The 27,773-nt window shown below is 41.6% G+C and overlaps 1 protein-coding gene across 1 annotated transcript in view; it reads left to right on the top strand.

The window, feature by feature from the left end:
• grin2bb (glutamate receptor, ionotropic, N-methyl D-aspartate 2B, genome duplicate b) overlaps positions 1 to 27,230 on the top strand; it is a 77,281-nt gene extending 50,051 nt beyond the window's left edge. The window contains exons 5-15 of the mRNA XM_073469344.1: positions 1,529 to 1,643; positions 1,868 to 2,073; positions 4,022 to 4,193; positions 6,681 to 6,834; positions 9,001 to 9,126; positions 10,401 to 10,630; positions 12,684 to 12,844; positions 15,448 to 15,635; positions 21,061 to 21,299; positions 24,775 to 26,005; positions 26,063 to 27,230. Coding sequence (XP_073325445.1) covers positions 1,529 to 1,643; positions 1,868 to 2,073; positions 4,022 to 4,193; positions 6,681 to 6,834; positions 9,001 to 9,126; positions 10,401 to 10,630; positions 12,684 to 12,844; positions 15,448 to 15,635; positions 21,061 to 21,299; positions 24,775 to 26,005; positions 26,063 to 27,177 — 3,937 coding nt within the window. The 3' untranslated portion in view covers positions 27,178 to 27,230. The remainder of the gene's footprint in view (positions 1 to 1,528; positions 1,644 to 1,867; positions 2,074 to 4,021; positions 4,194 to 6,680; positions 6,835 to 9,000; positions 9,127 to 10,400; positions 10,631 to 12,683; positions 12,845 to 15,447; positions 15,636 to 21,060; positions 21,300 to 24,774; positions 26,006 to 26,062) is intronic.
• The last annotated feature ends 543 nt before the right edge of the window (positions 27,231 to 27,773 follow it).

Raw genomic sequence — 27,773 nt, 5'->3', positions numbered from 1 at the left:
TCCATTGAGCCTTCTTTGCCTCCTCCATCACTGTAGTTCTTTCTCTTTTGCAGTGTAGAGTTTCCACAGTTATTCCAGTTGTTCCACCGTTACCTGGGGATAGCAACCACGGATTTACATTTATACACACAAATATACATATAAACAAACACATAAATATATACTCTATAAAAATAAACCTGTTATGAAGCACTTTGATTAAAATGGTTTTGCAGAAGTGATTTAAGAGAAGATGCCCTTTGGCATGTCATTTCACAGTTGGGGTGTTTTACCTACAGTGACAACTGGCTTAAGGACCTAAAACAGTATCTGAAGTATAATACAGACATATGATAAAATGCATAACAATATATAAAATGCCAAAAGAGTAATCAAACATCAACAAAGCAAATGTGTTCAAAAGCATAGTGTGAAACCTGTGGGTGTATGATATTATACACAGCCAGACATTATTTTCTGGACCATGTATCGACACATTTCACAGAATAACATAACTACTATTTCACTGCCAAGTATTTGAACTGAATATTTGACAGCACTGAGTCATTACAAGTACCGGCCGAGTACGGTTCGTGATTGAAATGTTTTGGCTCAATATTTAAATGTTCAAGACATTTGAGGATATTTTTAAAATTCTTGATTTTATGTGTGCACTTTCTCCCACCACCACTCCAACTATTTTAAACTGAATACTGAATATATTACTCTTATGACCTCTGTAGAGAAGTCATTGCCTCTTACACTGTGATAGCAGTGCTGTGCCAATGCTCATTTTGTATTGTAGCCTTAAAAGCTGCATTAATCAAGTTTCAATCATGTGTAATATGAAAGGTGTTGCTAAGATGAACCCACAGAGAAATCTAACTCAACTCTGCAGTTTCTTTCAGCTCCACAGAGCGTTTTTGCGCCTTTCATCTCATTATTTTGCTTCAACTCCCCCACAACTTCACTTTTTGGTTCAAGCTCTCTTGAATCTCGTTTGCAGCAGGAGCTTTCAGCAGAAAAGTTCTAGAAATTGCTGAAATGTACACTACCTGCTCAGCATCAAACAGCAGACAGACAAGGAAGTAGCTGGTGAATACAGTGGAGCATTTTCCCCTTACGAGTTGGTGGAGACCAAAGACAGAGTTCAAAGAGAGTGAATATTGGACTAAAGGAATGCTAATGTGTGTGTCCTGAATGTGCAAAGAAAAAGCTGATTGCTAAAACATAGCCACAACACTTTGGATGTGTTGTGTTTACTGCTTGTTGTGCTGCTCCCAAGGCAAAAAAATGAAGTTTTAAAGAAATGCCATATTTTAAGCGGCCACTGCAGGAGACGTTGAGACAAGTGGTCTTTAGTTGCCTGCAATGAGCAACCTCCCCGCTAGAGGCCACTAAATCCTACACCCTGGACCTTTAATTATATAAATATATCCAATAAATTTGTAAACCTGAGTTGTGGCAAATAATAGAAATAATGTTGAAAGTCTAAATTCTGCGTACAGATACTCATTTTTCTAATTCATACTTGAATTCTCATTCTCAGGTACCTGATGAATGTGACCTTTGAAGGCCGAAACCTGTCCTTCAGTGAGGAGGGTCATCAGATGTTCCCTAAGCTGGTCATAATTCTTCTAGAAAAGGATAGACAATGGGACAGGGTGAATATCTCTTCTTCTTCTCTTTTTTTTCTCTTCTACTATTACTCCTTTCTGTGTCATGTTCCTTCCTTCCTCTCTTCCTCTAAACTGTCGTCTGCCTTTTTTTTTCCTGGTTTATATTTTTCACCCTCTGTGATCTGTCTTGTCACTTTTTCTTTGCCACTTGACGTACCTGTTACAGTAGCCTGTATATCAAAAAGCCGTCCTCCCACTCACTCACACAGGTTGGCAAGTGGGAGAGAGGCTCTTTGACGATGAGGTACCATGTGTGGCCTCGCTTTGAGCTGTACACGGGAGCGGAGGAGCGCGAGGACCACCTGTCCATCGTCACTCTGGAGGAGGCGCCGTTTGTCATCGTGGAGGACGTGGACCCTCTCAGTGGCACCTGCATGAGGAACACTGTGCCGTGCCGCAAACAGCTCAAGCTCAGGTGAGAATTTAGTTTTAGTTAGTTATGTTTCCTTTTTTTTCTTCTTCAGATTCACTATTAGAATCCAGGAGGAATATTAAAGAGTCAGGTTTTAAAAATAGAGCACTTTAATGAATCTTAGTGTGAGACATATTGATTTATGCATCAATATGGCTGCAAAATGAATTATTTAAAGGGTTTCTGGTATACTATGTAATGTTCTGAATGTATTCAAAGTCATTTGTCACACCTAACAAATCACAGGTAGTTATAAAATAACATTAAACACCAACGGCTGCATCTGAGTTTAGCAGAATATTATGCAAAGTGTGAATGTAAACAAAGGAAATGGATTAATGCTATCATGAAACACGCATGTATCGAGGAAAGCCCACAGTCATAAATTATTGTACATTTTCCTTGAATTTTCCCTTTGGCATCTTTGTTTATAATTTCCCCGTCACTGCAGGAAGCTGTAGTGACTCTCCTGCTTTTTCTTCACTTTAATAATATAATCGTTTTCATCCTTTCACAATCACTCACTGTTCTACTGTATAATTACCTCCGCTTGCCTCACTACTGCTAACTAGATCATTGTCTTGGTTTCTGTCACTGTTTTCCTCCCTCCCCCACCTCTTCACCCTGACCCTCTCGCTATCCACTTCTCCTTGGTGTGTGATAATGAATTTTCTTCAATGGCCTCCTTTTCTATCACTGGCCTACCTGAAATCTCCTGAGGGTGTCCCACATCTTCTGGCTCAGTGGTTCTTTTATTGACTGATCTTTCACCCTGTTCTTTCTCCTATTCCCCTATTCCCCTTTTCTCCATCCCTCTGCCTGTCTGTCTGTCTCTTCCTTCAAAGACATCCTCACATTCAACATTTTCAGGCATAGGCAGCACTGCCAGAGAGAATATGCTGGATTTCTCTCCAGCCAAAAATACTCCATGAGCCTGATGTACGGAGCTGTGCAGATTTGTCTTTGTATGCACAAAAGCAGAGTAGATGCAGACTTAGTGCCAAATAGATGAGCATCTTAGTTCACCTTTATTCCGTGCTATACAGTTTGTATTTTATTGCAATAATCATGGTTTCAAGGTTTTATTATTTTCATTATTGATTTTTTTCTTGATTGGGAAATCTCAGTTAATTGTTGAAAACGCATATCCCTGAGCTGAAGATGATGTCTTACTGTTTTTGACCAACGGCCCAAAATACAAAAATATTTTATTGACTATCATATATGACCAGAACAAGAACAGCAGCATATTCTCACATTTGAGAAGCTGCAACTATTAATGTTTGACTATAACGATTAATTGATGATCCAATTAATTTTCTCTTGACCAGAATTTAGGTTTACCTCAGACACCTTAACTTGTGCTTATCAATGAAACAACCTGGTTGAGTTTTTAGTTGGAACTAGGGATGTTAATGATTAACCATTAATTGATTAATCGCTGCTTTTTAAAAATGTATCAACTGACAATCATCGATCGGCAAAAATGCATCAAAACATATATTGTTACAAATTACAAATACTTGCCTGTGAAAAATATAAAAATAAGATAAACAAATACCGGTATGAGAAAGTGTATGTAGTTAAAATGCAAGTCAATTTTCACTTTAAAAATGCAAAAAGAAATTCTATACAAACTGATTTTATTTCATTTTACCTATTTAGTAGCCTCAATATGTTTTGGATTTTGTTGGGCCAGGTGTTGAAAAGCGACTGACGTGAGCTCTGCACTTGGTGTTTACTTTATTTGTTCTTTTAAGTCTAACTGATGCCGCCTGCCCTGATTTTGCATCGAATATAGATCAGTGGTTTCATTTCATCTCTGCTGCTGTCCTCTCTCTGTAATCTACTTGTCTTATGTACCTGAAATCCAAATAAAAGTCAGTTTATTTTCTGATGTTCCTCCATCTTTACTTCCTCTCCTCCTCTTCCTCTCTGTACCACCTCCCAGCAATCAGACAGGTGATTCAGGGATTTACATCAAGCGCTGCTGCAAAGGTTTCTGTATAGACATCTTGAAGAAGATCGCCAAGACAGTCAAATTCACTTACGACCTGTACCTGGTCACCAACGGTAAACACGGCAAAAAGGTTAATGGGACGTGGAACGGCATGGTTGGAGAGGTGAGGATATTTTCTCTTTATTTAACACACTCACTGTTTATTCCACATGTTCTTGATAAATTAGTTTCACAGATCTGTAGTGGACAGATGGTTGTAAAAGAAAAAAGGTGGATGTTGTTCTGATAAGCCTGGCCCAACACTAGAAAGCTGGCTGTAAACAGCTTTAAAATGCCCAGAATGACAGTTTGGTTGATTTCAAACAGACATGCTGGCACATCAGCGGATTGTGGATTTCACACCTGGCAGAACACTGGAGACATCGCCATACAAGCATTATTGAACCAGCACTATGACTAATAATAGCAGTGTATGAAACATTGAATCATATTCAGTGTGCCATTACAACCAGTGTAGTACACCGGGGAATTTACTGTTTTTGGAGGTCTGTTTATTAACCATCATTGTGGGTGCTGTGTCACTGGTGGCAAACCTTTCTTCAGCACACCTCATTGTAGACATGGGACTATTTATAATGACACCATGAGATCAAGAGTCCAAGAGTTACAAGTGAGAATTAGCCAAGTCAGGGTGAAAATAACAGTCAAATCAAAGAACTATAGCAGCAGTAAGTAAGTAAGTACAGAAATACATTTCATAATGCAGTTTGTAGAAAAGGCAACAATATTTAGGTATGTATGAAGAAACTGCAGCTGTTGGTGTTCTGGTTTTAGATTAATTTAAATATACAAGGGTCTCAAGTTTAAGCTTGGCCTGCAGATCATTCCAGGACCAAAGACCAGAGCAGAACAGGCCTGATCTGTCAGAAGGTTTAGACATTCTCTCTGGTTGCAGGATTTTTTTCACTTGTCCAGTTGGGAATCAAAAAAGACACAGTGTGACATAAATGTAAAGCAACAAATATTCTTGCACATCAATGCTATGACAATCTCGCCGCCAACTCACTTGCCTGCAGGAGTTACGAGCCCGACGTGGCATTTTACGTGCCCCAGGCAATCAAGTAATCCTTATTGTTGAGTCCTGCCACGACACTACAAGAATATATATGCCATAACAAGGTTGTGGGTTATGTGAAGTGACAAATATGAAACTAATCATGCAATGTTGACTTTTCAGGCAATATTGGGGAGTTGCAAACGAGGGCACACAAATACTAACCCTCCCACAAAGAACTGTGGCAATTAAAACCAAAATGCAGTGCCTCTTCTTTGGTCATTAACCCACCATATTTCCTGTGAGAACACACCATCATCGAAAAATGTAGATTTTACTGCCAGCTGAAAAATACAACAGCTATGAATTAATATGTAAAATTCATTTTCATTTCTTTATTCTGTTATTCTTTGTTCATTTATTCAGTGTATGTACGTTTGTTGTTTTTTCAATCTCTTTCTCTTCCCTTTTCGCATCACTTTTGCTGCTGAGGCAGTTTGTAATTCACTTTTCTTTACTATATGAATACTAGACTATTGTGTGACTATTTTCAAAGTTAAAAATCAATTAAACAAGCTGATAAATATGTAATCAAGTACTGATACTTGCACTACTACAAGCAGAGAGGGTGTTAAAGGGCTCATAGGAATTTATCTTTATGATAGGACTAATTATATTGTCTGAATGTCTCTTTATGATTCTCTCACGGTCTCTGTCAGCCATAGAGCACTTGTTCCCCCACAACCTGGCCTGAGGGGGAGCTGTGATCAGCTCCGCAAAAACCTCAGGAGGAGGACAATGAGGCTCCTAATCAGAGATGGAGGAAGAAAAAGACATAGAGAAAGAGAAAGTGATTGGGAAAAAGATGGAGACAGGGAGAAGACAGCCTCGGGGAAAGACCCACTTCTCTCCTGCACACATTACACATTAGACATCCAGCAGAATGCAGCCTTTACAGATCAACGTGATGTCCGACTTAATTGATTATGGCTTCAAACAAGCAACTTTATTATCTTAAGAGTTACGATGTATATTGTACTTTAAGATTACAGTGTCTTTAGTATCTGTTATAAAATTCTTGAAATATACATCAGTATAAAGTCAAGACTATGCAAATGTACATTTCATGCATGCATGGATGCATTAGTGCTTCAATGCCTAAGTAAGCAGCTAATGATTTAATTTGAATAGGGGGGAAAAAAGGACAACAGATGCAGAAAGCAGAATGAGAGAGAGCGAGCAGAAAGAGCAGGCCTCTGTGAACAAGTGTAACAAACAAAGAGAGAAAAACAGTGTGTTGGATTTCTGTTCACTCTGGCATGCATACAGTATACCTTATTAGCAGTCTTTGAGCTCCATTTTTATTCATGGCCCGAGGCACCAGAAAGTAAGGGCTAAATATACCGGAACACACACGGGGACTCGAACACTGACCCAGTGTTGTAATAATCCTCTTGCTTCCGTTCTAGTAAAGAAACGTCTCAAATATTTGGCAGAGATGGTGGCTCATGTTTCTCTTATTTTCAGCATCATATGCCTGCTGACCTTTTTCGTTTCCCTTCTTTCTGTCTCTGTCTGTCTGCGGTCGACCCTCAGGTGGTGTTGAAGAATGCCCACATGGCGGTGGGTTCGCTCACCATCAACGAGGAGAGGTCAGAGGTCATTGATTTCTCTGTGCCCTTCATCGAGACCGGGATCAGCGTCATGGTGTCACGTAGCAATGGAACCGTCTCCCCCTCCGCCTTTCTTGGTGAGCGGATGCATAACATAGTCTCCCTTACACACACACACACACACACTCACACTCACACTCACACACACACACACACACATACACACACTGCTCAGATCTAGTCAATCCATTCTTCAAAAAGGTGACAATGAGGTTCATTTTCAGGCTGAATGAATGATCATATTATGCAATAACTGCAATATAAGCAGTTTGGTTACATGGTCACATATAAATGAGTATTTTTCTGTGAAAATTACAAAAAAATGATTTGTACAGAGTTGAAGTATAACTCTTGACCTTGACAAATGCTTTCAATTGCATTAAACACACACAAGTTGTCATGGAATTTGGTACAAACAGTGTTTCTCCTTGCTTTGAAAAACGTTTCAAAGGTTGTAATTCTTAGCAATTTAGGCCTAGTTGGTTTGGTTTCACCTGTGATCACAGTGGTAACAGCAAGGGCAGTTTAATACAACAGGTCCCTAAATTCTGTAGGCAGCAAACTCTCAGCGAGCAGCTGCTCTTTTGGAAATACAACAGAAGAGCAACTGGTGTATCTGAACACAGAGCAATCAAACAAACTCAAGTTGTTTTAACAAGGAAGTCAAAGGAAGTCCTTTTTTTATCATGCCATGAACAACTGTGATCTGATATTTTAAAAGAAAAGTTGGTTACATTGCTGAGGAGTAGCAACTCTTCATCTAATAGCTCCTTCTAGTTACATTAAAAAATGCTTGTTTTGCAGACATATTTTTGATGAACTGCCCTCTGTGATAAATAAATTGTGTTTCCCGTCAGTTTTTCAAAATAAAAGCCACCCTGTGTCCTACAGTCAAACACTTCTAATATGAAGTAGCAGCAGTAGGAAACATTGGGTTTGCATCAGTAGTGACTTAATACAAACATTACATACAGATGCTGTTCTCAATGCATCCGGCAGAGGATTGTTGGACTCCAGCGCCTAAAATAAAAGTAATAAATAGAGAGGTAATTGTAAATAAAGTTATAGAATAACTAAAAGTACAAAAAGGACAAAAGTTGGTAGTTGTATTTTTGGGCCCTATTTTGTGCCCAGCGCACCGCGTTCAGTTAAATGATTTAGAGAGGGGGCTTTCAGTCAATTAAAAACATTCCAGTAAATGTTCCTGCAGCAAATATCATGTCACATTTAAGCAGCAAACCTAAAAGCTGTAGTTATAAACTTGACAGGACAGAGGAAATTCTCCAGAGGAAACAGAATTAAACTTTCAGCTTCTGAAATAAATATAAAATGTATTTATGATATCTCTGATGAAGCTCAGGATCTATCAGGAGGACGTTTTCTTTTCTCCAAACAGTTTCACTCTGTGAACCGTGACTGTGAGTGTGACTAGATGTGTTGAACACAGAAAATTAATGAACATTGGATCAGATCGTGTCGGCGTGTCGGAGATTTAAATAACCAACGATTGAAGCTGCTCTGCCTCGTGCGTAAATACACACAGCGTCTCTTAATGGAGAGACACACTTTAGAGCAGGCACACCTGGCTTTTAAAGGGAATGGGAGATGACACTCTGTTTGGTTTAATTCATGTTACGCCCAAAACACAGCTATAATTAATTAACAGTCTAAATACAGCCCCTCTGTGCCTTGCTCCTTACTTTGCACCCAGATTATGTGCTGTTAACTTAGCAGAGGGGAGTTGGATACCCTAAATGCACTATTCACGTCACACTATATACTGTTTAAATGGGCCCCTTATCTTTTAAGTGCTTAGAAAAATTATAACTGGGCATCTCCATCTGCTGATGAAGGTGTTATGATCCAATGGAAAGCTTCAAAGCTTGTAAATGGATCTCGTAGTGAGATTCTTTGGTTCACTACAATGCTGCTGTTGTGCTTGTCACAGCCTATTCTGTGTGTGAAAATTGCAAAGCAGAGTGCAAGTGGTGGAGGATGTGCCCATTTCAATGAGTACATCTGTCCATTCACACCTACCCACCGTCCTCTCAGTTTCTCTCTTGAGTAGGGCTTGTTAGTGTTCACACAGACTCAAATAAAATCCATCAATGTACAACAATGAGCACACAGAACATAACATCTGAATACAAATAATCATGCTGATACCAGGGGGTGATTTTATAATTTCCTTTCATTTGGTTTAATGAACTTCCCACAACCCCCACCCCCTCTCTGTGTTTTAGAGCCCTTCAGCGCTGACGTCTGGGTGATGATGTTTGTGATGTTGCTGATCGTCTCGGCCGTGGCTGTGTTTGCGTTTGAGTACTTCAGCCCGGTGGGTTACAATCGCTGTCTGGCAGATGGGCGAGGTGAGAGGACTGCACACACACACAAACACACACACGCACACACGCACACTCACACTGCTCAGATTCAGTCAATCCATTCTCCAAAAAGGCGACAATAAGGTACATTTTCAGGCTAAAATGAAGACGGAGGTGGCAGGTTTTGTTACCTTGAATGCACTATTCAAACGGAGCACTCTGTGCGCCAAATTACTTTAACAATCCTGTCTGAATGAGTGCAACTGGAGCACGGGGACTTACTCTGCTCGATGTCTTGAAGTACTTATCTACATCTACAGTTGCTTAAGCTCTTCCACTAATGAAAAGGATCATTGACAGGAACCAGATAGGTGATCTTAAGTATTCTTAGCATCCCTGTGTGAACAAAGACTCCTCTGTTCTCGCATTACAACAGCTTTTTTCTGTTGTTCCATTCTCAAATATTACACAACGTTGCTGCAGCTCGGGCTGTAAAACCTGATGAATGCACTTAAGTAGATCTATTACCATACACTGAAAATATGTGTCAGGTTTAATGGTGTCTGACAGTATGGAACAACACTACCCTGTTGAATCACATTCTGTTCCAGCAGGCCGTTCAAATCAATTTGCCCATCAAAATCAATGGTTCAGATTCAATCTATTTTTTCTGCAGGTTTTATACGCCCAGCCCTGTTTGACTCTCAGGATTGCATTATACTGCCACAACGGCAGCCACTCAAGATAAAATCAGAGGAGTGTTATATTGCTGCTCACAGCCTTTTTATCAAGAACGAGAGGGGATAAGAGTAATGGTGTTTGGTTTGGAGTTATGTTTCCTGACGTAGTGTTTTCTGAATGTCTTCAGTCACAGCAACAGTGAGGTTTAATCGCCTGGTTATGTAAGGATGTTGTCCCATACCGCTGCTCCAGCTGTAGCATAATTGTAGCCTGCTGTGTGCCCATCATGCCCCCCCTCCTCTCTCTCTTCCCCCGTCTCTGATGCCACATCGTTACAGTAGGTAGTGTTTCCATCCTGCTACCTTGTCATAGTGCCGTAGAGGTAGGTGGAGCAGAGTTAGTCTGTAACAGCGGGTTGTCACAGCGGCGGCTGGAGTGCCTGATGTGGACTAGAGATAACATCCTGTGATCACTGACAAACTAAAAGATGGGAATAAATCTAATCTTTGTCGCTGCCATCCATCAAGTTCATGGCATAACGGCGATCATCAGTAAATGCAGATGAAGTGAAGTAGATTTTCCTCTTGCATCCTTTTCCATCTTTCTTTATACTCCCTTTTTTTATGTGTCACTCCCAGAGCCTGGCGGTCCGTCCTTCACCATCGGTAAGGCCATCTGGCTGCTCTGGGGTCTGGTTTTCAACAACTCCGTCCCTGTGCAGAATCCTAAAGGTACCACCAGCAAGATCATGGTGTCAGTGTGGGCCTTCTTCGCTGTCATCTTCCTGGCCTCCTACACTGCCAACCTGGCTGCCTTCATGATCCAGGAGGAGTACGTCGACCAGGTGTCGGGCCTGTCAGACAAAAAGGTGTGAATTAGAGGCAATGATAGAGGGCTGTGGGATGGAGGAACAGGTGTGTGAGAGTATGTGGCGTGGGGAGTTTTGACACACACCTGAGTGTATAAGAGACTTCATGATTTAAGGGCTGCAGCTGATGATTATTTTAATTTTTTATTCCTTATTTTATTTTATTTAATCTTTATTTATCTTTATTTAACACCATGATAATTGAATAGACCAATAAGATAGATATAGTAATTTTTTACACAGAAAATAGTCTGTTTGTTATATTTTGGGTTAATCGATCGATCGTTTAGTTCGAGGGTTCTCAACCTTTCTCACCACAGCGCTATTAGATGAGCTCAAGTGCCCTGTGCTTCAGACCACCCATCATGTTTCAAATGTTCATTTAAATTGATTTGAAAGTAATTTTGAAGTGTTATTCAACACTAATATTTAGTTATATAAAAGTGTATAATGTTACAATATTATTTTAATACAGTTAATCTTCAAAGTTTTGTTAGGTTTGGTCTCAAATGTATTTGTTAATGCATTCCTCTTTTTGCTATCTAACTAGCTTTAATACATTTTTCAGTCACTACACAAGGTTTTCACAGTGGTGGGAGGAGTGTCCAGTGCAGTCAGCCTGTTTGTGACAATAAATATACAAAAATAAGTCATTTAAACACAAATCTGTAATCCTATTAGTGTGTTTATTCTCCTCCTAAGCACAAATATGTGGGTGTACTTTTAATCAAGTCATTATTTCTGCTTTTTCAAATTAGCTGAGCTATTCTGCAGTCCTTTCAGGTTCCCCCCTGGGGTAGAAGTGGAAATCAAGTTGTTAAAGCCCAGGATGATGTTTTTAATTTGCCTGTGTTGTTTAACCAACGGTCCAAAACCCAAATACCTCAGTTTTCAAATATATTAAACAAACAAAAGGAGCAAATGCTCTGAATTGAGAAGCTGGAACCAGCAAATATTTGTCATGTCTGTGCAGTAGGTTACTTCAATTACTACACAATTATCAACATTATTGTGATGGAGCTTTTTCAATTGCTTTTCTTTTAGAGTGTGCCTAAAACTTAGGCCTAGTCCACATGTACACAGGTATTTTTGGAAACAAGGTTTTTAAAACAAAAATAAATCTCCGACCAGACAAATTTTTTAGAACCGTTCAGAAATAATCTCAGTTCGTACTAACACACCTGAAAATGCATGTCTGATGGCTGTTGTAAACAGGAAGCAGATTGTATACTCTGGTTGGTTGCTTAGTTACAGAGAATACTATGAATGAGGCAGTGAAACACGACTGCTCTTCACAGAATCGTCTTGGATAATTTGTCACCAAAACATTGTAAGCACTTGTTTTTGTCTCTCCTTTCCATCATTGTATTATCAATGTCTGTTTGTGTCTTCTAAATATAACGTTAAACAATATACCATACATTCTGTCACCGTACAAACTCAAATACTTCAATATCAGTAGTATATATAGTCTGAGATTACATTTGCCAATGATGCTACATACAGTGATAAACGTGTTTGTCTGCGTCATTGTTTCCAAAAATCTCCCTTTCTGCCCATTCAGAAGTAAACACTGAAAACTGAGTTTCTGAATATCTTCACCCTGGAATGAGTTTTCCAAAAGGTCAGTTTTCAGTGACCTAAAACGGTGTTTACGTGTGCACGAAAGGCCAAGACAAAGCAAAAGCTTTGTTTTAAGAAATACCCATGTATGTGTGGACAGGGCCTTGATTAATTAAAACAATAAGTTGATCAACAGAAAAATTAATCACTTGCTATTTTGATGATATAATTATCAACTGAAAATCATTGTGTGTACAGTACTTGTTTGTCTAAATGTGTCCTCACAGATTCTCTAATGTTTGTCTGTCAGTTGAGCACAACTCAGCATTTAGTTAATTTTAAGCTTCCAAAAGCATAGTCTTGTGCTCCTGCTCAACAGTGCATTAAAGGCTATTTGATGCGGCTCAGTGCCTTTTCCATGCTAACGAGCACTCCTCTGTCATTTTCTCTTCTGTGTGGTTTTGTTTTTCCGGAAAACCCCCCACCGCAGTTCCAGAAGCCTAGCGAATTCTCCCCGCCATTCCGGTTTGGCACGGTGCCCAACGGGAGTACAGAGCGCAACATCCGCAACAACTACCGGGACATGCATGCTTACATGACCAGCTTCCACCAGAAGAATGTAGATGAAGCACTATACAGTCTGAAGAACGGGTGAGGAGGACAGAGACAGAGGGGAGGATGGAGAGACAGATGGGGGGATGCAAGGAAGGAGGGAGTTAAAAAGGATCTCAGCAGGGAAAGAAAAGAGACGGTGTTATGGAGCTGTGAGGTCCTGTTCTGATGCAATACTGAGAAAAGATGATCAAGGATTAAAGAGAGGGAGACAGAGGGAGAGGGGGCATTCTGGGCAATGTGGGTGGGCAGCCGGTGAAGCTGCCTGCCACTGGCGCCCAGAATAGCAGCGTAGCTTGTGGTTGCTGTGAAAGCTAGCTAATATTCAGTCTTTCTGCCTGTCTTCCAATGTTTCCATCAACCCCTGCTTAAAAATTAAAAGTGCAGAGAAGCAATGTACCTCTGGTGTTTGGTGAGAATTGTAGCTGAATGACCACAGAGGCCTGTAGAGCCCCGAGGCGCCGTTTGATCGTAGTTTGTCACCAAGCTGGAGACTGTTATGTCAATTAATCTTTCAAATTGCTCAAGGTTTGATTTAGCTAGAAAAGAAAAGAATACAGGGTGTCCCAGGACATGTTTCAGCTGATATGGTAAGCCACACAGATCCAGACACACCTCGTCACTCGTTCTGTTTAGTTATTAAGTTTACACTTCAGTTGTACTTGAGCTAGAGGACAATTTTTCGGCCTTGGAAACAGCAGTTTGACAAAAGCAAATTCAGCAGAAGGTCTCACATACCTTGTTGTTTCTGAATCCTTCAACTACATCTTGCAGATGGAGTTGCTCAGTTGTCGTGGAGGTGGTTCAGATAGAAGACCACAAGACGAGGTTGAAAGCTACAGAAACAGCACATTGAATCTTATATAGAGAGCAGTTTTTTTGTGAAATAGTCATACACATTGGATAGAATGTATTTCCTGTAAATAGCACTTTTTTCCTTTAAGGTTAGTTCTTTTATTTTTTAGAAAACTCTATTTATAAGTGTGCACATATTAACCATTAGCTAGGTGCTTGTTGGCATACATATGAGTAGTGTATTGGCTTTATATTAGTCATTATGAAGCACTGTTTGAGTCTTTATTCTGCATGATATCCCACAACTACTCTGCCATTAACAAAGAGTTTCCCTCAGTAACCTACAAAATACTTCTTTTTGATAGTAAGTAGAGCCCGACTGATGCTCGTTCTTTGTAGCTGATACGATACTGAAATTAGGGAGTAAAAAAATTCTGATATCGACGTATCAGCCAATATAGACACATTTATTATTTGCAATAATGCCTAAAAGTGGTTATCTAACACTTATGACAATGATATGATAGTACTACTACTACTTCTAATAATAATGATAATGATAAGAATAATAATAATAATAATTGGTTTATTTGTATAGCACTTATCAAAACCAGTGCCAAAGTGCTTTACAACATAAACAAAAACAACAATAAAACAAAAATAAAATACACAGTAATAAAAGACAGTTAAACCATATAACAATAGATGATTAAAACCAAAAAGATACAAAGGATAAAATGTTTAAAATAAAAAGCAATGGAGCAAAGTCTTAAGGGCAAGTACAGTGTTATTAAAATAGAAAAAATAAACCTAAAAATTTAAACACCACATTTATTGGAAAGCCTTTTGATAAAATTAAGAAGATCCTGATGTAGCCAGCTGTAGCAATATGTAAAGAGGCAGGATATTTTACAGTTTAACAATAAACTGTATTGTCCAAAATTACATCAGTGCACAAATTAGTAATTATAATTCACCCCAAGCATCTTTTTCTGCATTATAATCTCAATTACATCAATTACACCTAAGCATGTTTTGCTTCAGGCAATGTGGTTGTACCACAAGGAGAGTCATTTGCTTGAATAGCACTTATGGAATATGTTTTTTTCCTATGAAACAAAACACAAAACTACAGGTGTTTATCAAAATATCCCTATAAATTAAGTCTTTCTAACCCAGAATATGTTCCACATTCTTGCTCATAACTCGCTCATTCATAGTTTGACACCCACACAGGTTTTACAGAAAACAAGAATAGACCAGAATATAACATTTAGTGAATGTTTCCAAAATCACTCCCAAACGTATTTCCTGTATTTCATTTCTGATATTTCATCTGAGTGTACGAAAGTGATAAATCTAAATTCTCACAATGATAACAAAAATTATATTGTCTGCAGCAAGCACACTGCCTTCTACTAAATATCCCTCAATGCAATGTTTTGCCTTTTATTTTATGCACCCATACATTTTTAATAATTTCCTTGTAAGTTTCCTTGAAAAAACTATGTAATTTTTCATTAATTATACCTGAAACAGAGACAGAGTTTTAATTGTTACACTTTCAGTTAATTAATTCAGATTCAATGCTGAGCTAGCATGTCCTAGAGTTTTTTTAGTTAGTGCACAGCAGGTTGTCTGAACATGCAAAAATATGCACAGGCAAGCATATAATTCAACATGAATGGAGAATACAGTTTCTTACAATAAATATTAATTTAAATTTTCTTAACTATTGAATAGTGATGAATGAACGAATGAAGGAGTGCTTTTGGAGGTACAAGAGTCTCCATAACACACTGTAAAACTTATGTCCTGACACATTTTCCCTCTGTCGCGCTGTGCAGCAAACTGGATGCCTTCATCTACGACGCCGCGGTGCTCAACTACATGGCGGGCAGAGACGAGGGCTGTAAGCTGGTCACCATCGGGAGCGGCAAGGTGTTCGCCTCCACCGGCTACGGCATCGCCATCCAGAAAGACTCAGGCTGGAAACGAGCTGTGGATCTGGCCATCCTCATGCTGTTTGGAGATGGTGAGGACTTGAGCGTTAATGTTTTTATTGGTAGAAAGAAGTCTGAACATCCCAGAGCCAGATAAGCCAGAAATGTCAGACAAAATATTGATGACATTTCTGCTTAATTTTTAAATTTTTTTTATATAATATCCCTTAATATCCCAAGGTGAATATCCCATAAATATGACGTGAACATTATTACACCTACATCTACAGGTTTCAGAAAATGAATCACAATGATTGTTCATGATCAGAATCTCGATATAAAGTTGTACTCTAATCAGTAAAGAATATGTGGAAGTTGCTCGGTGAACCTGCTGGTGGATCCCGGCAGTCATCAAGGCTGTCGAGCTGCAGGATGAAGCCTCCTGAGCCAGGTTGGCACAGTTCATTCCTTAATCAACAGCGAGGCAACAGCAGGCCTGAAGGGCTGCAGCTGCTGCAGTTGTAAAAGTGAATGCTGAGTGGGAAAGGAGTTTGTTTATTTGGTAACATTGGCAGCAACAGGGAATATTGACCTTAACTGAAGATGGGTAGAAGGAAATGCTGATGTTTTGACTGATATGTTTCTTCAGTGTTACATGGATTTTAGGAAGCAGCTCCACAGATTGGCAGACTTGGGTGGTGGGCTTAATCATTAAGCAAATCAATTTAAAATGTATTTTGATTTGTTCCGGCTAAGATGACACTGTAGCGTCTCAACAAGGACAGCTTTACAAATTTGTCATTGACAGAAATTGTGTTTGACATATTAAGTAGTACCCCCCTCCCATGATTTTGACCTGTGTAGAGTTCTAGGATGTTCCTTCTCAAAGCGACTAGGCCAACTCAGAAATAGCAGACATAAAAGCTGTAAAGTTCAGTCTACAATTTAGAGAAGTGCATCAATATTTTAAACCTTTAACCACCTTCAGTGGCTGATAAGCGATGTGCAGGGAGTGCAGCAGTTCTCTGAGTGTTCACAACCAGCGCACGTGTCTGTGTAGAAAATACTACTTTAGCACTGTGACACCAGCTTATCAGTTCAACAATATGGTGGCAGTACACCTCTAACCACACCAGCAACTTGTCATGTGAATATTTGTATGAGGAGGAGTTGAATCCTGGGTTTGTCTCCCATTAGTGTATTGTATACTGTAGTTGCCGCAGAGGAACACTTTCAGTTTGTAGGTCGCGTTTGTTTTGAGCCCCAGCTGCTGTTGTGTGTTTTGGGTAGTGACCGAGAGGAGCTAGCAGGGTGTCTGGCGTCACTGTGAGAGGATGACGAGTGCAGCGATCCACGAGGGCCTCTGTACCGAGCTGCTGCTCTGTCACGATGAGAGGATTGAGTCAGTTGAGGTGGTTTGTGTACATTTGGCACCTCTGTTCACATGGGTTGTGGCCTCAGATGACACAGAAATGTTCCATCGGTGTGGACAGAGACAATGAGACAATAGACCCACATTGTGAAACAAATAAGTAAGTCTAAGTGCTGCAGTGTTGGTTTGTAAATTGAACTGCGGGTGAACTTTAGTATTTTGTTCACACTGGAGATGAACACCTAGTCTAGCTTCAGATCCACATACGACACGCTGCAGCAGGAAATCGCATTTGACAAAATATGACAGGAAGCCGTTTATCTGTGATGCAGGCTTTATGTTTTCTAAGTCAGTTATTCTGCTATCAAACATTTAAAACTCTTACAGAAGTTTCTCATCACAACGTACACTTAGTTTGGTCTTTCTTTGACACTTTTTTATTCAACATATGGACACACATTATCATAGGACTTAAATTACTCATTTAGGTCACATAATAACTAAACTGTTGCCGTGACAACTGAACAGACGTTGAAGAACATGAAGAGTTATGTTTGAAAGCTTCAGACCCCTGAAATGAGAACGAAGGATCAAGTTCAATATGTTTTGATGGTTGAACTTATTTTAAAGGCTGACCCAATGCGTCTGTCATGTTTTTTGGCTAAGTTGTTTCCTGTTTTATTTTGTAGATAATAACCTTGTGCGTCATGTTTCATTTTCCACTTCCTGTCTTTGTCTTTTTCTGTGTACACCTGTGATTTGTTAGTTAATCAGTTCCTGTGTTTTTAAGCCTGTGCTTTTGCTCACTCGTTGTTGGTTTATCTGTGTCTCTGTGTTCCTGCCTGTGTTCCCAGTGCTTCAATGGTTCATACTTTGTTTGGTTCAGTACTTTTGCACTTCATAAGTTCTCAGGTTTGCCCCAGCCTGCTTCTTTTATTTTTCTTGCCTGCCAGTTTTGATCTTTGAATAACAGCGTATCCAGAATAGCTGATGTCAATAAATGTCCTGTGAACACAACAAAATAATAAAAAACAAGATAAAAGATGCAGACTACAGGGTCTATGCAGATAAATATACCTCCAGACTCTTCTAGTGGGTGATCAGTGATGATGGAGAACGACTATTGGAGAGCAAGTTTTTTTTAAGGAAAATCCTGCATAAAATACCTTTAATGCAGCTTCCTGTACATATATATGATAACAATGCACATAGAATCAGACTGGAGTCAGTGCTGGACAGGTACCAACAAAAAATATCAGGACATGGCCTACAACAAGGTTTGATTTGGCTCACCAGATGTTTCTGGTGAAAAAAAACTAAAATTATAATATGGATTGCTGTTTTTGCTGTTTCATTTTTGTGAGGTAAAAATACTCTTCACATATGTAAGCTCAGCAATTATTATTTTTTATAATCTGAGCATGACGAGCAGAATGACAGAAGTCAATTAAGGGAAGCTCTGTGAGGCAAATGAAAAAAAAGGAACTTATAAAGATCCTTGCAAAACATTTTTTCCACCTCTTCTTAAGTCATAAACTCAAGAGAGAAAACAAATGAGATCAGACTTAGAAAACAGATCACCAGAATTTTTGTTTCATCTCACTTGACTCTCAGGGATTTCCGTAGTGTACCATTTTGCATCTTTACAGTATAATAGGTGCTTGCTTTTGGCCTGTGGTCGACCATTAAGATACAGTTTTGATCCTCCAAGGGTAAAAGTCTAAACTAGGCCTTTTACTTTCCATTGAGATAAAAGATATATAAATATAGACATTTTATGGATGATGAATAGATTAATTTGGATTAAGATTAGTCAATAATGATTGGTTGTTGCTTTGATGTCCGCTTAGAAGAGCTGCAGAGATTTGGTTGGGAAACAACGTATCTGCTGCTTCTTAACAGGCGCCACACAGTGATAAGAAAATGGTTGGATGAATATTGTAAAGCAGATTGGTTGCTGACTGACAAGTAAGGTACTTTTGCTGTCAGAAATGTAATGGATGTATTCACACACCTTCAATTACTTCTATTGTATTACAGTGTATCCTGGAGTTCCTTCATTTGTGACAGGGGAAGTGTTCCTGCCTTTAGAGAAGGAATGAGGTTCTTTGGGGAGCAGGGATTAGAATTGAAATACTTAAAAATGTATCACGAGTCGTTGTTTTGACAGCACTTTTACATTTTGTATCGTCAGGTAACAGATATGATTGTCCCTGATGTGAATCTTTTTCTTTGGAGAATACACCTACAGTAGCACTCCAGAGATTGTATGTGCTCCATACTGCTCACCAGCTGCCAGATCATATATGTTACAGCATGTCGACACACACACAAACACACACACACACACACACACACACACGGTTGACTTCCACGTGCTAACACTTTCCATCCCAGTGTGTGTGTGTGATGGATGAAGGGGTCAGTGCTGAGCGAACATTCACCTCGGATCAGATCTTAAGGGCCAGATCGACTCCGACCTCGACATACTCCATTTGAGTGATCTTCACTAAAGCGTCAGTGTGTGCATGCATGTGTGCTTGTAAGACGTGTGTGTGTGTGGGGGGTTGAGACATGTGACTGTGTAAATGTTTGAGTGTGTGTTCCCCAAAGATCAGACATGTCTCCACAAATTTACCAAATGGAAGTAAAGTCTTATTGTTCTGTCGCGTGTATACAGGAGGCCAACACATCAGACATTACCACTCATTACTTCATCGAGACTGTTTGGCTGTCAGCACACATATGTTAGTCCAGGTTAAGAGATCAGACTCATCGATGTTTGCTCATATCTGTCACTTCCTGTTAAGAGTCCAGATATGAACATGATGTAGGTCATATGTGCAGAGAGAGATGATCAGCGACGGTATAATGACAGGAGTGCTGAATGGATACAGGAGGAGCAGAGGGATGAGACAGATGATGGAAAAGACTGGAGAAAACAGAGAATAATTAGAACAAAATAGATTTCAATTGCAATATAGATTCTGCTCATTGATCCAGTTACAGTTCTTAATCAATTCATATAGTGATTCAATCGGGTTCATATTGTTGGGTCGAAAACCCAATAAGATGGTACATTTAAATTTAAAAGCATTGAGTGCAACATCGACGAGAGCGTTTATCCTGCACTTATGTTGATGTCATTGAAATCTGCAGTCTGATAAGAATCAATACTGTCACCTGCTGAAACTGGTTCTAAATCGAAGCCAATGGGAAGTTCCCATCACGGTCTGAAGATGTTCTCGGGAATATTTCTAGGAATTAATCAAAAACAGGAGAATCTTGACTTTTTGTGATTGTCATTGTTTCTTGTTTTTTTTTCCTCCTTTTTTTGCTTTTCAAAATCTGCAGTTATTGCTGCGTCTTTCACCACTTCAATACCACTTATTTAGAGGACATTACACATCACATATAGGCCTTCCAGATTTTATATGTTTGTGTTCACTTAATGCCTTTCTGTTTGGTGCTCATCATAAAACAACTGATGAAAAATCATTATAAGACTGCCACTAACACTTTGTTTTCTTTTCCCAAGGTTCATTTGTTGAAGAAAGTCAGCTAACAGCTGTCTGAGACATACACACACAAACATTCATGAACAAAACAGTGTTATGCAAGCAATGGGAGAATATATACACCCTTGATCTCACACACGCACTCACAAAACACAGACCATCGGTGCAGATCAAACAAATCTCTCTGGACGTGTCCTCCCCCGTCAGCAGCCCCCCCAGAGATGTGGGACTGAGGGGGACACATTTTAAGGCGGAAACACTTGTCACATGACACACACGTTTCCTCCCTGCAGACTGTCAAGTCCCAGCAGGCAGTTGTATTTTTTCCCACAAAAAGGAAGGGATAGCCTTGAATAAGCGATCCTTAATGAGGATGATCCTCAGGGGGGGCGTTCAGTCAGAATAATGCAACTTGACATTTGTTGCACGTACATGAGACCTGAGCTGTTTTTGGCATCAACTCCCCATCCAAAAAATGTGTCCTCCTATTTTTTTACTCACAGGTACATGTTCAGACACCTACGGCCAAACTCATCCAAGTGTGCAGGCCACACAAGCATACACACAAACAGTATGACCAACACATCGACACAGTAACCTGTGTATTTGTGTCTCTGCTTCCTCCAGGTGAGATGGAGGAGCTGGAGGCCCTGTGGCTGACGGGTATCTGCCACAATGAGAAGAACGAGGTGATGAGCAGTCAGCTGGACGTGGACAACATGGCAGGGGTCTTCTACATGCTCGGAGCCGCCATGGTTCTGTCATTAATCACCTTCATCTGTGAACATTTGTTCTACTGGCAGCTGCGCTTCTGTTTCATGGGCGTGTGCTCCGGGAAGCCCGGGTTCACCTTCTCCATTAGCAGAGTGAGTGCACTCGTGTGTTATTTTAGGTCTGACCTCTGTCCTCCTGACAGAAAGATCACAGGAGTGGTTGTTTTAAAAACGCTGGCTGTGGTTGAGGTGTATCAAGTCGGTCAGGGGGAAATGATGACTCACCAGACTTACCTGTGGCTTTTTTTGGCCCGTTAGAAAACAAAACAAAAGTCAACAGCATACTGTGCTATACAAACAAAAAAACCTAACCTATCTTGATTACACATCTTCATCTTTAATTATATTAATTAATTAATTATATTATACTCGTTTACTCCGAGTAAAGGTGTAAGTATGCTCAAAACAACATCTGAAGGCAAAGTTTTATAGTTGTTATGACCGGAGACAACGGACAGCAGTGTAAAAAGATTGTGAAAAGATTGAAAGATACTTTGGACAGGCAGTATACATTTTTAGACAGTGTCTCTCAAAGTCAGTCAATGTGTTGCACATATTGTTACAAAAAAATAATAATTTGGCCCAAAATTATCAAGAGAGCTTGAGAAAGAAGCCTTGTTCTAACTTTCTCGCTTCTACACTCATGGCCAATAGCAACATGAAGTGAGTGTAATTGCAAGTTCGTCAATTTCAGAAAAACACAGCGGTGGGGGGACTATTCACATGGCACTAGTATAACCTCGGGACCTCTAGTAATTTGTAATAATTGCAGAGGCTGTCTGAGATCTTATCTCTGTGAATCTGCCATGTCCATAATTTGTGAAGATTGCACCGCAAATAGCCAACCGCATTTCGTCACGTGGTAATATTAGTCACTTGTGAGAAGGCATCTCTGTGATTTTTCACACACGTTTTTTTGTTGTGAAACAGCTGAACAATTAATGAAATTTGATCACGACTCATTATATGTTGGGCAGCAGTCAATGTACTCTGAGATCGTCCAAATTGACTTTTAGAATAATACCTAAATGAGCCGCAAAAGTGTATCTATGCTCGTAACACATGCAGAAGGTGAGCAAAACGACTCTAAATTATATTACTAATGTGACTGTAGAAGATCATACTGTCTGTTTCTGATATGGTGATGTTATGTCGATACCATGAGCGGGGGCATCCGAGGATAGTGTCAGTTAATTCAAGCAAAATACAGATTTCACCTATCCCGTGTGAACGTGCCACATGAAACACTGATGTAAGGAGGATGTTTCCAAATCACATGAAGTCCCCTGGTAACACTAGTCCTGTGTGAAGAGGGCTTTATTCAGTTTTTACGCAAGTCAAACTGTGTCACTAACCTTTCTGACTTCACACCTGGAATGTGAATAGGTCACCTGGGCATCATAACCAATAAATAACAAAGGCAGCTATTTGAATTCTTTGCAGCCTGTTTGCCCATTAAGGACAATGAAAAACAACCAAACTTTGGTGTGCACATGTCGACTGGATTGCCAAAATATCACATAAGCAGCGCTGTCAACAAGCTTTATTGCTCACGACTAGCGTTGCTATCAGTGTGTTGATTGACAGCGAGACCAACCAGCATAAGTCCCTGACAGAGTTAACAAAGCCTTCAGTCTTTGAGAAAGTCGGCTGTCGTCAATTTAATGCTGCTGAAATAAAAGCTTCTTACTATGCCACACATTCTCAGACGGTGACCTGAAGGTGTGTTTGCAGAGAGCTCATCTCAGCATTGTTACGACTCTGTTCAAATGGGTCACTTAACAAGGCATCTCGGTGTTATTGATACAGGTTGTTTAGGTCCATATAAATAATCACTTGAGGTGTAATTCATTTGCATAATGTTACGTTTTCACAACAGGGTCGAGGGGGTATGTTCCTGCATGCAAATTGCCTCAGTTATTCTTTGCCTGAGAAAAAGACAGCAGTGTTTATGTGTTTGGTGGTAACGCTGAAGGTGTTTCTAATTGTAATGTAATTTAGTTTACAGCTACTCAGACTAACCTGAAAGAACTTTAAACACAGATCTGGCCTGGAGCACTTCAGAAACACAGACAGAAACACTTTGCTAAATTGGCAGCAATCTCCCTCTGTCTTTGTAGCTTCTGAAATGAATATTTTTATGCAAGACGTAAGCCTCGCTTTTTGCATGGTAGCTTTAAGATTCGCTCTGAGCTCTAATGTGCTACTTGTTGCTTTACAACATGCATTTTAATGCAAACGTGTTTCAAGAGTGGCTCCTGTTACTCCACAGTCGGATATCTTTTATACATTCCCACGCCTGGTTTAACGCTTGAGTTGCACTGCGAGAGAGAAAAACTTGCAGTTCAAAGAACAAATTGCAGGTCATATAAAGTATATACACAGTGTAAAGATGGACAAGTGACGAGAGGACAAAGGGCTAATAAAATACAGAAGAAGAAAGAGAGATCAGTCATGATGAAGAATAAAACCGGCAGCAGGACAAAGGCAGAGTATAAAGGAACAGACAGAGCGTTGTGCCAGTAACCTCTGTTCTATTACCTTTCACAGCCGCTGTAGTAGCTATAGATGTAGCGAGATAAAGACCAACAATCCCATTGGAGCGGCTGCCGTTCACCCAGGCACCCGGAAACAGAGATAAAACACACATACAAAGAGAGAACGGAGGCATAAAAGGGATAGACGGTTGACGATTCAGATTCATGAATGTAGCTCAGTGACGGGGAAAGTGACTAAGAGACAGACAGAAACTGTTTCTGACAAGTTGACGCCTTTGAGGAATGTTGGCCACGCGCTGGCTGGTGGGTAGTGTGTCCTCGACCTTTCGGATTTGGCTGTCGCCTCGTCCAAAGAATCCCTCAGCCCCCATTTGAGCAAGCTTGTTTGACTTCACTGGCAATAAGGCTTTCCCCCATCTTGAATATCCTGAATCAAAACAAACAGAGGCAGGCACTGATGCATAATGACATTTTAAATAGAGGATTGTTAATGCGTGTCTCGGATATCAGACAAACTTTTACAGTGATTCATTTCCTTGACAATGTTTTTTCAAGAGTAAAACGATCAGACAGTGGCACCAGAGTCAGCCGAATTTAAATGACATTGATTCAACTTATTGATTGGTGGTCAAACCCATGAGCTTACAGCACCTCTTGTGTTATCAATCAAGGCTCTGATCTGCTCCTTCACCTCTCCTTCATTCTGAGGCGTAGAGCTGAGCAGCAGCTCTGAGGGTCCATGCTGTTCCCCTGAGAGAAGTCCTTTATGAACTCAGCCCCTATTACTGTTTAATAGTGTGTAAACAAGAGGGTGATCAGATAGAACATGGCAATGCATTAACCTCTCTCTGCCTCTGTCTGTCTCTGTCTGTCTCTCTCTCCGTCTGTCTGTCTGTCTGTTTATGTGTCTGACTCTGACATTAAATCCTGACACTGCTACACATTTTACTGTTGTTTTCTTCTCACTTCCTATCTTACCTCTCTCACTCTTATCCTTTCTTCCTCCCATGGCCTGTCTCACCCTCTCTTTCTCTCTCTACCTCCCTTTTCTTGTAATTTTCACACTCCAGGGTATCTACAGCTGCATCCATGGGGTTCAAATCGAGGAAAACAAGTCAACCATAGACTCGCCCTCGTCCACCATGAAGAAAAACATGAACAACACACACTCCAACATCCTGCGGTTGCTCCGCACCGCCAAGGACATGACTGCCGTCCCGGGCATTAACGGCTCTCCGCACGCCGCTCTGGAGTACAGCCACAGCGGTCGCGACTCGGCTATCTATGACATCCAGGAGCATCGCCGCAGCTTGGTGGGTCACCCTGTAGACTGTAAGTCAGCGCCGCCCTACATGCCAGAGGACAACATGTTCACTGACTACATCAGCGAGGTGGAGAGGACTTTTGGCAACTTGCCCCTGAAGGACAGCAACCTGTACCAGGACCATTACCTGCACCACCACCCGGCCTCGGCTCTGGGTATGTCCGGCCCACCGCCTAATAGGCCGCGTAGCTTAGGCAGCACTAGCTCGTTGGAGGGGGGCATGTTCGATTGCGACAGTTTAGGGGGAGGGGTAGCACCCATCTTCACCACCCAGCCCCGCCCCTCCATGACTCACAGGAATACCAATAAATTTGACCTGATTGCTGGCCACCCCCCTGCGGAATCCAACCAGGGTGGGTTCAAGGGAAGCAATGTGTACGGGAGGTTTTCTTTCAAAGGAGGCGCTTCCAGCACGGGGCTCATCGGGGGGCATGACAGGTACTGTGGTGGGGGTGGGGCAGGCTCGGGGGGTGACGATGGGAACATTCGCTCTGATGTTTCGGATATCTCCACCCACACTGTCACCTACGGCAACCTGGAGGGCAACAACAAGCGGCGTAAGCAGTTCAGGGACAGCCTGAAAAAGAGGCCAGCATCGGCCAAGGTCAGACGGGAGCATGACGAGATAGAGCTGAGCGGCTTGAGGAGGAGACCCCACCACCACACCGTCCACCACCACTTTCCCCACGGGCCCCAGGCACACCGCACGGTCTCACCTCCCCTGGAGCGGAAGCGGGGAGGTGGAGGGGGTAATTCTTCACCTTATTCGTTCCGCAAAGAGAAAGAGAACCTGAGGGAGTTCTATGCGGACCAGTTCCGCTCCAAGGAGGGCAAGGCCAAGTGGGAGCAAGAGGGTGGAAGTGGAGGAAGCGGTGGTGTGGGCGGTGGTAGCGGTGGTGGTATCTGTCAAAGCTTAGTTCCTGTAGAAGACTTCCTCAAAGGTAAAGGCAAGAAGCCGGAGTGTAAAGGTGGGATTGGTTCAGCAGGGCAGCAGGCCCACACCTGCTGGGAGAAGGGGGTGTCTGGGATAGGAGGGGGGGGCATAGCAGGGGGTGACTGGGAGTGTCGTAACTGTCACAGTGTGTGTCACCACAGTGGAGGCGTAGGAGGAGGCGGCACCTGCCCAACTAGCGGAGTTGGGGGAACTAGCAGTCGCCCCAGTTCCGCTAGCTGCAAACGCTGCGACTCCTGTAAGATACAGCCGAGCAACCTTTACAACATCAGTGAGGATAATAACATGGTGTTCGCTGCAGCAAAGAGTATCGTAGGCCCTGCCCAAACACAAACTCAGGCGCAGCGCAGGAAGCTAGGGCCGGGAGGGAGGGTTTTACGGAGGCAGCACTCATATGACACATTTGTGGACCTACAGAGGGAGGGGGCAAGCCGCATGGGAGGGGTTGGTGGGGGCGCTGGAGGGCAGTTAAACCAGCCTCGAAGTGTGAGCTTGAAAGACAAAGACCGCTCCATGGAGGGCCCCAGCCCTTACGCTCACATGTTTGAGAGGTATTCGTGTGACAGGGAGTCTCCCATGTTCGGAGGAATAGGTGGAGATAGGGCAAAAGGAGGCTCCTCCTTCAGTTTGTTCCGTGGAAGCGAGGGTAGTTTTCATCAGCGGTCGGTGGGGGAGAGAGACCTGAGGGACAGAGATAGAGCTATGATGGGAGGTGGGGGCTGTGGTGGTGGTGGTGGTGGTGGTAGCAGAGGGGCCGGGACTTACTCCTTGTCTAAATCTCTCTACCCAGATAAGGTGAACCAGAACCCCTTCATCCCAACCTTCGGCGATGACCAGTGTCTATTACACGGTGCCAAACCGTACTTCATCAAAAAGCCACAGACGCAGCAACAGCAGCAGCAGCAGCAACTTCTCAACAACAGCCGAGGAGGAGGGGACTTCCGCGGCTCCATGGGAGCAGCATCCTATTTGCCCGCGTCCGCCACAGCTGGGGTGATGTCCAATGTGGCCCCCAGGTTCCCAAATGAGCTGTGTCTGGGCGGGGTGGGAGGGCCCATGGGGAACCACCACGGGGCCAGCAAGATACTGCCCGGGGGCAGGGACACGTTAGGTTTGGGGCAGGGACAGAGACCCTTCAACGGTGCCAGCAATGGACACGTTTATGAAAAGCTCTCCAGCATTGAGTCAGACGTCTGAGGGTGAAGACGGAGGAAGAAAGAGAGAGAGAGAGAAGATGAAGTGGGTGAAGAAAAGAGAAAGGGACGGAGAGAAACCATACAGAGGGAAAAACGAGAAACAGCACGGGCTGATGACCTCTCTGTGTGAAGAGAATGAGGAGACACTGTGTGTTGTTCTCACTCCACTAAATGGAGAGAATTTGGACGTTGCACAGAGGCCACTGCAGGCTAAGCTGTGGTGAAGTCCGGCGGGAGACAAGTTTTTAATGAGAAGAGAGGATTCTGGTGCTGCTCCGACGCTCAGAGAAAGATAGCGAGGGAGCGAGGGAGGGAGGAAGGGAGGGAGGGAGGGAGGGGAAAAAGTGAAATAAAATCTCCAGTCTCTGCTCTCTTCACATGCTCATTGTCTTTCCCTCCCTCCCGCAGTTCTTTAACACCAAAACAAACATTTTGTTTAGAAACGGAAATACAATCATGAATGAGAAATCAACACTTCTGTTGAAGTCACAGGGTAAACTAATAATAATTGTATTGATAATGTTGATAATATTATTGAATATTATTCCAGTGTTTAATGATGATTGGTTTGGATTGTTTTTCAATTTTATTTCTTTA

Source organism: Pagrus major, chromosome 1 (genome assembly GCF_040436345.1).
Source record: "Pagrus major chromosome 1, Pma_NU_1.0".
Classification (NCBI taxonomy): Eukaryota; Metazoa; Chordata; class Actinopteri; order Spariformes; family Sparidae; genus Pagrus; species Pagrus major.
The sequence above is the reverse complement of the archived record's forward strand: the minus strand, read 5'-3'. Positions and strand labels throughout refer to the sequence as shown.